General features: G+C 37.5%; 1 protein-coding gene across 1 annotated transcript; it reads left to right on the top strand.

Moving 5' to 3' along the window:
• The first annotated feature begins 119 nt into the window (after positions 1-119).
• LOC115414109 (uncharacterized) lies at positions 120-5,082 on the top strand. The gene is made up of 8 exons (XM_030127319.1): positions 120-137; positions 678-750; positions 2,258-2,359; positions 2,458-2,574; positions 2,669-2,725; positions 3,032-3,196; positions 3,609-3,722; positions 4,720-5,082. Exons 3-8 carry the CDS (start codon positions 2,258-2,260, stop codon positions 4,765-4,767), a joined length of 603 nt encoding a protein of 200 aa, XP_029983179.1. The 5' UTR covers positions 120-137; positions 678-750; the 3' UTR covers positions 4,768-5,082.
• The last annotated feature ends 6,182 nt before the right edge of the window (positions 5,083-11,264 follow it).

Raw genomic sequence — 11,264 nt, 5'->3', positions numbered from 1 at the left:
CATGTGATTTTTCTGCAGGGAAAAAAAAAAAAAAAAAAGAAATTTGATTCCCTTTTAGGAGCTATTATGTGAAAGAATTGCTAGAATTGCTGGTTTTGCTGGTTCTTCATACTCTCAGCCAGGCTGGGCTAATTCAGGTAGAAATACCTCTTATCAGGATTTACTAAAGTAGATAGAGTAGATAAAAAGTAGATCATTTGCTAAAGTTTTGCTCTAAATGTTATTTTATCTCCAATCAGTAACTTCAACCCAAAATGTGGGATTTCAAAGGTTTTATGCATTACAATTACAGTGAATTTCATAGTTGCAGCTTCTGTAATGTAAAAATGTGTTGCTTTTTGTGTATATTGTTATTTATTTTTTTTTTAATAAATAAGATAAATATTTAACTATATAAACATGGGATGTGGAGGGTAATAGCATGCGTTTTTCTGCAAATGTACACATTTGAGTCTGCAGTTTAATCATCAGATGAATCCATGATGAGGATGATAGACCTGGATATCTCTGTGGCTCTGGGTGTGTTTTGGAAGGTTATAAAACACGTCAAGGAGGGGTTGTTCGGGTGGTAGTGGGTGGGTGGGTGGGGGGTATGATTGAAAACAGGCCCATGTAGAGAAGCCCTGATGCGTTCACTGACCTCTCAGTGATCACTCGTCAGTATTACGCTACTCCAGATGTGAGAAGTGGAAAGTGATGTGAGCCAGAAGAAGGACTGACCACTCCGACACGACCACTGAACTAAACAAGGTCTGCTTTCTCTAATGTCTCATTTCTAACGATTGTCTTCAATTGATGCTTAAAAGTATTTAACACTACAGCGTCAGATTCAAAAAGATAAACTAACAGCAGTTATTTGATGCTAAATTGTTTTAAACATTTGTTGCGTTTGGGGGCAAGTTTTCGTTTTTCAGTCAACGCTATGGTTAAAACAGCTCCGTTTTTCTGTTAGGCAATGTTATAATGTGCAGAGCATGTTCGAGGAAAACTTGTCCACTTCAACAATAGCTTGCAGCTCGTTTTTAGCTAATGTTAGCATCTGTAATTTAGCGTTATCTGTATTTTCCATAGGTATTTCACCTAAAGTATAGATGTTGTTTTTTTTCTCTCCCCGCTGCTTGATAAATGCGGATATTCTTTACTTTGACTGCGTTATAGCGAAACTGGCAGTTTTAATTTAATTTAATTTAATTTAATTTAATTTAATTTGATTTTTCCCCCCCATTCTATAAAACTACGTATCCCATTAGCCTTAGTGAATGGCATAGAAGAAAAGCGGAAGTCTTTGACAGATTGCACCACAATGGCTGTCCAGTTTAATCTTTTACTTCTGACTAAAAATGACAGGTTCAATACATTTACAAAATGTTTATCCAGTACAGTGGCAGAAACCAAATGCCATCACTGTAAAGTGAATAATGAGCTTATTCTCACTAAAGGCAGGAATTCCACAAACAGGCCAACTGTCTGTAAAGTTATCAGTCAATTGTGAATTAAAATTGACATTTCGTCAAAGGTCCCATAAAGGTCTGCATATATTTTTATTTTTCAAAGAAACACACAAAACACATTATCATGTGAAATGTTGATCTCAGCATCAACCTGGCTCAAAATTTCATTCAGTATCAAAATGGAAATGACTTTTGCTTTCTTCAATGCATAGAGTTTCCACTGTTAAGCTGATTAATCAAGATAATAAAAACTGTTTAGATAATGATTTCTTTCATTTATCAAGTAATAGCTCCAAACATTTAATGGAGACAGTGTTGTAGAGTCTGGTGACAGTGGGGGTGCTTTTCTCTGACAGTAAACTGATTATATTTTTGAGGATTTTCAGTTTGTTATGACCAATCAGAAAAGTAAATATCAGATTAATTGTCAGTCATCTTCTAAGCCACTTTATCCTTGAGAGGGTCTGGGGGGTGCTGGAGCCCATCCCAGCTACTTATGGGTGAAGACGGGGTTCACCCTGGATGTGTTGCCAGTTCATTTCAGGGCTGACACACAGAGACAAACAACCACATCCTCACATTCACACCTATGGGAAATTTGTTTAGTTTAGCTTAAGCAATGAAGCTGTATGGTGGGAGGAAGCCACACAAACATGGGGAAACCATAGAAAGGTCCCAGGTGTTGGAATCAAACCCAGGACCTTCTTGCTGTGAAGCACTGCACCACTGCTGTCCACCAGATTACTTGTCTATGAGAATGGTAATAATTTCAGGACCCAGTTAGCATTCTCTTTCTTCTTCCGAAGATGTCTGCTGAACTCTGCTTATCACCTGGTTTTCAAAGCACCACAGCGGGGGGAAACAAACCTTTACACCGCTTCATCAATGGGCAACCCAAGATCATCGGCGTGAGGCACTCACATACTTACTATATTAGTTATCAAATATGTATCATGTATTGATTTTAACTTGAGTACTTTTACTTTTTTCTGTTATTTCTCCTCAGATCATTGTGCTGGTCATGGGCTCAGCATTCTTCACTTTTACTATTGCAATTATGGAAGACAGAATGGATCACATTGTATGGACAACTATACCCCCTGGTTTCACAGAGGGCACCCTGGTTGGTAGAACGTACTAATGCAGTCCCAAATGTTACTGTGGTGTTTCAGTTCATTCAAAGGATTAATAACTTAAGACCTTTTCTCCACTTGTAGTTCATCATATGTGGGATTTTGTATATTCTGACAGAGCACAACCCAACCAAGAAAACAGTAAGCACTTTTGTCACAAGTTAAAACAGTAATGTCAGAATAATGTTACAAAGAAAGCTGTGCAGATTAAAAAAACAGGCAAACAGTAAAAATGTGAGTCAACCATAAAATGCAAATCTAAAGTCAGAAATTTAACTGTAAATTCATTGTAATGTACCATGTTTACAGATGAATTAATTGAATAATTCAGCCTGTTAACTCTCTCTTTGTCCATGAATGGCATGAAGTAATACTAGTGATTGTATGTGTCTCTGTTTGTCTTAAGAGTTTCTTGTTTTTATTTCTTTGTTTATTGGCTGTATGTAGGTCACTGTATCCTTGGCGCTGAGTATTGTGGCTGTACTCGGGACATGTTGGACTCTCTTGCACATCACTCCTGACTTTGCACATCACTCCTACCACCCACTCTATGAGATGTTAGAAGACAATATCACAGAGATTGAGATCATGACATGGGCAACACATTATGAGGTTAATCTTTATTTATTTATCGTCATGTTTTTGCAGAGTTTGGCCGATATTGTCCTGCATTTGTTATCCTTTTTGAATCATGTTTTATCTTCATTTATTAGATCAGGCAGCAAATTCAATTCTTTTGACATTCAGTATAGAGACTGGTCACAGCGCTCTTTATTTTTGCCCTCTTTTGGAATCCCTGTTACCACTTCTTTACAGGAGGGGGTATATTAGTGTTACTGAGTATCAAGTTAAGAAATTCTTGGTTTTTATTTAATATAAGGTTTTTCTTAATTTCTCTGTGGGTTTTTATTCTTAGTAAAATTATAAATTTATACAAAATTTAAAAAAGGCATTGCAAATACATGCCTCACAGTTTGTGGACAAAAATGTTGTAAAATTCTCTGTTTATTTTGTGTTTTTTCAGCAAATGGGATTCTGTTTGGAAGGGATCTTTGTAGCCCAATGTATTATTGGAGGGATAATTTTCATTGTAATGTCAGTGTTGGCTGGTGCTGCCCTGCGTTCCTCAAACAGCCAGGTAAGAAGACGAAAAATGTCATTCTTTTGTATTACATACAGTACCAGGGGTGGGAAGTACAAATACTGCATTAGTGTTACTGCGCTTACGTAGAATTTTCATCGTGCTGTATCTGTTTTTTTCTGCCTTGTCTTAGTTGTATTTTCTGTACTATTACCATCTTGCATGATGTTGAATTTCTTTAGCTTTTATGATTTTAGGGGAATTAGCCTATCAAAGGTCTTTATTTTATATTTTTGATTGTGTGCCTTTTCAACATCAAGACCATATTCAAGCAGATAACCCCCCCCTCCCTCCTGAATGCAAATCACATACAACAAACTCAATAAGAAAACAATGTAAACAAGGCAGCAAGACAAAACATACAAAAAAGGCAGACTGGAGTGTACAGAAGAGACTTTGTAATATTATGAGTTCAGTTCCTGACATTATATTTGAAGATAAAAGGGTTTAATAGTCTTCACATTATATTGAGATGAGGTTCAGGTAACTTTGCACAGAAACATCCAATAGCTATGTCCTTCAAATGTCTGCTTTGTTTTACACAAGTAACTGTACTTCACTGTTTAAACTAGAAAAGCACTCAGACCTCTGCCAAGGCAGATCATCCCACCCCCCTACACCGCCTGATCACCACCAAAATTTAATCATCATTTGTTCCTTGTGCCAGTATCAACATTTCCTCAAATTTTCATCAAAATCCGTCCATAACTTTTTGAGTTATCTTGCTAACAGACAAACAAACACACAAACCCTAATGAAAACATAACCTCCGGCATTCCTTGGCGGAGGTAAAAGAGTAAAGAGTAAAGAGTGTGTTTACTTTTGCCACCTCTGATCCACACAGACATACACAGCTCAGGCCTTGTTTGAGTTGTTTATTAAAAAAATGCAATTGACAGGTTTGTTTTGCAAACTTTATCAAATAAAAGGTGCAGTTTGACTTATTCTTTGACGTAGTCATCTTTTCAAATTCTTCTCTTTCTTATCTCTACAGGCCATTGTAATTATGACTGCTGCTCCAAATGAAACACCAGCTGAATAATGTGAACAACAGGATGTTTTTTGGAGCCATTAAAAAGAGAACATGAGGCTTTCACTCTGCACAAGATATATGATTCCACATTTTTACCACCTCTCATATACATTGTGTATGATATAATTATAGTTTCTATGTATTGTTATCAGCACTTCTTCAGCCATGAACTTTATGGTGCTTTATTAATCTGTACTAACATTTGTAAGACATAATGATTTATTACAGAGTGAATATTTATTAATTTTTTATGTACATTTAGAGCTGTATTAATAGCAAATATAAAAAACAGTCATGTTAAAAATAAAACATTTTATGTCAGTAAGATGAAACAAAGTCCTTATTTAAACACAGTGTAAACACAATATATCGCCAACATTTCTATATGGAGTCCTTTAGGAATCATTATTATTGCTTATTATTGCAACTAATCAGTTATTTGGGTGTCATCTAAACAAAGACTTTTGTGCATAAAGAAAGTAAAGCAAAGACATTATTTCTATCTTTGCCAGTGACCATGAAGTCTTCTCGCTCTTTGGCCTTGGGGAAGAATCTTGCTGTGAAAGTCTAAATTTTGTGTCTCTGACATATTTTATTTGAATATGCCTAATTTGTTGAACTTGCTTTCCTGACAATAAACATAGCAGATTACTTTAAACAATAATTGGGTTCTGGTCTGTTTTAGACTGTCTGCATAGTTATTAATGTTTAAAACATTACCTACGTCTGACTTATCACATCTTTATTTAAGAATGATTAGACCTCATTTATCATTCCCTTTTCTTTTGTAATACTATACCTCAAACCTATGGACAATAAGCTGTTATGATTTAAGAAAGAGCACAAAAAGCTGGAGAAATTTACTCTGATAATTTAACCAAATTTGTAAACTTTGAATGAAATGTATGATGGGGAAAAACACATACTTAAGCATTAGTCTACTGCAGGGAACACTATTAATCCTACTTTTGTGGCAGTTCCCAAATAATTTTTTCTCTATTTCTACCTTTCTTAAATATAATAATATTATCCTCTGTATTTTGCGTTTCTTGGTGTAAATCATGTATTTTCCTATATTTAATTCACAGACCATGTAGATGTTCATAAAAACTCAAGAGTAAATTCAAAGCTAATTATATCAAAACAGAGAAAAATGAAGAAAAAGTTACTTTTTCAGGAAAGATATTGCTAACTGAATATAAAAACAAGTGTGTCCATCCACTGTCATTTATTAAACTCCAAGGCTTTTACTGATGAATCAATGTAGAAGATGACGGTGTTTCCACATTCATTACAGAGCCCCTGAACATCCAAACAGGTCATATCTGATGACCATGAAAAGATGATAAACAGCATTTTACAGCAAATATTTACATATATAGATAGAATTAGTGGATCATCAGGTATTAAACAGTTTACATCTGTAGATGGTTTGTATCACCATGTATGTTTGGGTCTCCATGGGTTAAGGAACATATATTTATTTATTTAAAATATGTTTTGGAACATTAATGGTTGGTGTTGGTCAAAACAAAGGCATTGTAACATACCAAACCATTATAATGATCGTGTCAAACTGAGGTATATGCAGCTTAACTGCATTTTATCCCACAGTTACAAAATACAATCTTATTTTGAAGGAGAGACGTGCTCTATCAGATGTATTAACAGCATTTATGTAAACATTTATGACTCAGAAACAACCGAAAAACCCAAATTCAGCAGTACTGTTTTATTAATTAATTAATTATAATTCTGAGAAAAAAGTCAGAATTTTTACTTTTTTCTCAAATGAGCAAAAGGTGAGTGAATGTTATATTTTGAAACTTGTGTGCGAAAATTTGACGGAAAAGCCAATGATGTCTGTTTCCCTATCCTTTTCCTTTCTTATAGTGAAATGGCTTCCTCCAGAACCCCTCAGATGCGTAAAAAGTCACCTAAATCCATCATTATGACAGCGTGCTGTACTCTTTTATGCCATAAAGCAAAAGTGACACCCCCCAAATGTCAGAAAAAGAAAATCAGAATTCTCAGAAAAAAGTCAGAATTCTAACTTCAATCTCAGAATTCTGACCTTTTCCCCCCAGAATAATAATAAATAAAATATATTGGACCTTTTTTTTTTTTTTCCAGTGGTCCTAATCTTCTTCTGTAGGATGCATCACTTATATCTTTACATTTTTCTGCTTTTTTCCTTCTTGCCTTGCAGCTTGGCAGTGGTGATCTCACTGGAGTCTGAACCGATAACAGCTATTAGTTACAAGCTGGAAAATACAAAGCTGTTGGAAATATTATATCATCAATCTTCAGTGACATGTCAAAAAGTGACCTAAAGCCCCTCCTTTTGATCTTACACAGTGGGCTTTTGAAAGTGACTGCCAATGGCACAACGCTGATGAACACGCATGTGTTCTGTGACACGGTACTGACGTGAAAAGGTCATAGGGCACTGGGGGCAGGGGAAAGGTCGTACACCAAGATGGCTGCGCACATGTCTATTCAGAGAGCCCCGCTGACTGAAGCAGCGGTCACACAGAGAGCACTGGAAAAGGTGGTGTTCAGGAGTTGACAGATGGGCTGATATATTTGTTGGCATGGTCGTTGAAAAGGTAGGTGGTATGTAAACAGACAAGGTAGATGACATAGTGGTTTGCACAGAGCCTGGAACACTAGCAGATGTGCAGCATGTCATCGTATTAGTGTGTTTCCCACTCTCTCTGGATGCCTCTTTCACAACCCAAGACTCAGCTTTGTGAATAATCTCCCCTCCTGACCTATGTTGGGATGTTCCAACAGGTTTTCTGTGTTCAGCACTTGTTTCCTGAATCCAGGCTTGACTCTCATCCTTAACAAAACTACCAGACTCAAAATCAGCCCTAGCTGTAATGTTTGTATTGTTATTTGCTGCATAAGTTGTATCCTGCACATCTCCATGATTATTCCAAATCATAGCCTCAAATGTGTCTGTTTTACCAAATGCAACAACTTTATCTCCTTCCCTGGACTTGGGTTTGTACGATACAAACAACTCAGTAGGTTTGGTGCTAATATCCAGCAGCACAACGTCTTCATTCGTTGTGGTAGAGTGTTGCCTCAGAGGACTGGCATATGGACTAGCCTCTTTCTCATCACTGGATTGGTCTGTATGATCAGGGTGGTCAGGATCAGACTGTCGCAGTGGTATGTGTGTGTCCTCCTGGCCGAGACAGTGATAACGAAGCTGTCCTTGATATGACTGCCCCACAAAATCAAACACAGGGTATGACATGGTGCTCTCTGCAGGAATTGAAAAACTTGTGTGTGGCTCTAAAGTCTCACTGGTTGACATGTTTTTAGGTTTCAGAGAGGTGCATTGCTCAAAGGCACAGAAACCATTGCTGACATTATCCAACCAGTTTTGTGTGGTGGAAACAGGCAGATATACACTATTCTTTTGGAACAAATCAGCTTTTGACCCATAAACACACTGGCTGTGTTCTTTCTGGCATGAGTAGCTGTGTTCCTCTTTCACTTCATTCTTCAGACACATAATTTCACAGTTAAATTCTTGTCCTTTGTAAGATTCTTGTGCAGTAACTGGAGCTACAGGACTCTTAACTTGTGAATGAATGGACTCCCTTGAAGCAGTCGCCGATGAAATGTCTTTACATTCATTATATTTTAGTCTCTGAGGCTTGTCTGGGAAATGGGATGGGCTGGGATGACCAGTTTCGGACTGTAATCGCTCATTACTCGGTAGCAGGGACTCATCCCTTACATATTTTGTCCTATTCACACTCCGGCCACAGTTTTCACCTATGGTCCCCCATGTAATGTGGGGCAAGGCACTGCTTGTCTGCTTATCATTATGTATGATACAGTGATCTGTTATGCTGCCGTTGTAATCCTGTTTAAGGGTGTCAGATTGATCTGTATTGGATTTGTAACATAAGTCCTGTAGCACACACTGGCCTAAGCTGTCTTTGTCTTTCAAATTTCTTTTGCAAAAGTGGTCTCTGTTGCCCCCATAATCCTGATTTTGTTCCTCGTTCCAAGTTCTGTGTAGAGGGACAATACCTTTAACAATGCTGTTGTCTGTGGACGTAGACTGTAAAACAGGGGTCCTGTTTGAGCAGATCGAGGCCTGTGATACTGGATGGTCAGGAGCCCTTGTAGACGCCTCTGTCACCTGTATCACTGCTGCTCTGCTGCTATGGCAGATAACAGGCACTGTCCCAAAGCGTGGAGGGAGTGGTGTAGAGCAGGATGAGATGGTGGACGGAGTGGGAGAATCATTGTTACAGGATGTATAGAGAGAAACTGGGGATGAAAAAAGAGGAGGAAGAGGAGACTGAAGTTTCTTGACTTCTGCATTAACTTGCTTGTCCTCTGCTTCAACTTTTAGTGTTAAATTCGGGTGCTGTGTCTTCTCAACTATGCTGTTCTCCTTCTCCTGCACAGCAACACTGCACGATGAATCTGATCTCCTTCCATCCTTCACTGTCCTAAATAGCTCCTCTTCTTTGCTCCTCTGCCAAGTGTGTAGTTTTACTATACCCATGGAATGAAACAGATCATTTTTCCCATGTTTGCCCACTCTGGGCATGCCTTGGCCCTCAGCAGTGCTTGAGATATTTTCCATCAAATTCTGAGACATTAGATCAGCTACTTGTAAGCAATGATTATTTGGAGTACTTTCAGATATACTACAAATGGCATTTACATCGCCTAGAGTGCTTACATCTTTGCTACTACAAGTGGTGTCATCATTTATACTGCTGCTTCTGGTACTTTTCTCTCCATCTTTAGTACAGGAACGTGTTTTTACTGAGAGTGTTTGAGCATCTTCATTCATTTCTACACTCTCTGCGAAATGATCATCTTCCATCTCCAAAGAGCTCACCCCATGAAGTGAACTTTCCACTGGTTGTCCATAGACATTCATACTGGGTAATAATTGAGTAAACTTTCCAGAGGCGAGATTGGCAAAATCTTTATATTGCAGAGTTTCAGGTCCAGTAAAAGGGTTTTTTGTATTATCTCCATCATTTGCCTTAGTCTGTTGCCAAGCCCTTAGAGCCTCCTGTAGTTCATCCATCTGGAGATACTGAGCAGCAGTGATTAGGCTGTAATACTGTTGCTGGCTATGTATATTTGGCAAAGTCCCTGTGTAAATGTAGTCAAAAAGATGTGCCAGTACAGAGTCAGATAGGCATGGGTCCTGCAGTTCCACCAGGGTACCATTAGAGGATAAGATTGAAGCCAACACGGGACTCGATGCTGCAAGGACACACCTAGGAGAGCAAAGATGAATTACATATGTGATGATACATAAAATCATTATCACTGTATAAAACACATCGAACCCACAAAAATAAGCAATATTTTCGAGTCAACTTTAAACCCTCAAATCATGGCTTTACCTTAGTGAAATCACACTCCCAATATATCTGTAGTATGTGCCAAGTAATAAGTAGTTTATGTTGCTGACCTGTGTACAGGGTAGAATTGACTTGGGCTTTGTCTCTGTCTGATCAAACAGTCACAGAACTTAACTTGTCCTCTTTGGAGGTTCAGACCCGCCAACATCGAGGCAGCATGGGCATTAATATGAGGTTCCAGCTGTAGAGATCAGTGACAATGAAAGATGCTGACAAAGCTGAGCTGAATTCAGTTATCACCGCTCACACTGAGTGTAAACAGGTTTTAGACAATGAATCTTGTTTAGTTCCTTGTAGCTTTGCCTACAACTTCATTCATCTACGTCTTGGAGTGTAGAGGAAAAAGTATCCTCTACTGTGCTTCTTAAATATGTAGACAAACTGATTTACAAGAGCAAATATTATTATAGAATATGTTAGTATGAGGGACTCTTTAACATGCCAAACTACAGAATGAGAATAAAAGAATAAATGCATGACATGAATTTGTTTGTCTACTTAACCCATAAAGACCCAAACATCCACTGGCAACCAACAGCATCGACTGATCTAAAATGTTTGATAACTTCTGATCCACTAATCCTATCAATACATGTAAATAATTGGTGTAAAATACAGTTTGTCATCTTTTCACGGTCGTCAGATATGACCCATGATATAGTCACCATGGAAACACCACCATCTTCTAAAACACTGATTCACCAGTAAAACCCATGGAGTTTGATCAGTGACGGTGGATGGACACACTTGGTTTATATTCAGTTAATGATATATTTTACTGAAAAAGTCACATTTTCTTCAGTTTTCTGTGTTTTTGATATAATAACCCCCAACTTTAATTTCATGATCACTAAAGTAAATATGTGAAAATACCAGATTTTCAGTTAAAAATGCAAAACACAGAGTATAATATTTGAGTAAAAAGGTAATATATCACATAAGAAAAGTTAAATATAAAGAAAAAACTGTTTTGGAATTGCCACAAAAGTAGCACTGGGTCTTTATGGGTTAATAAAAGATACACAGCCAAGTATAAGCTGTTCTATTATTTAGTAGAGAGGGGTAGTTTCTTACCTCCATGCTATA

The sequence above is a fragment of the Sphaeramia orbicularis genome, chromosome 3 (genome assembly GCF_902148855.1).
Source record: "Sphaeramia orbicularis chromosome 3, fSphaOr1.1, whole genome shotgun sequence".
NCBI lineage: Eukaryota > Metazoa > Chordata > Actinopteri > Kurtiformes > Apogonidae > Sphaeramia > Sphaeramia orbicularis.
The sequence above is the reverse complement of the archived record's forward strand: the minus strand, read 5'-3'. Positions and strand labels throughout refer to the sequence as shown.

Excerpts from the sequence above, each read along its gene's own strand:
- LOC115414109 (XM_030127319.1), top strand. The coding sequence starts at position 2,258 with ATGTCTGCTGAACTCTGCTTATCACCTGGTTTTCAAAGCACCACAGCG. Across the intron at positions 3,197-3,608 it reads CATGGGCAACACATTATGAG|CAAATGGGATTCTGTTTGGA; the intron begins GTTAATCTTTAT and ends GTGTTTTTTCAG. Across the intron at positions 3,723-4,719 it reads TGCGTTCCTCAAACAGCCAG|GCCATTGTAATTATGACTGC; the intron begins GTAAGAAGACGA and ends TTATCTCTACAG.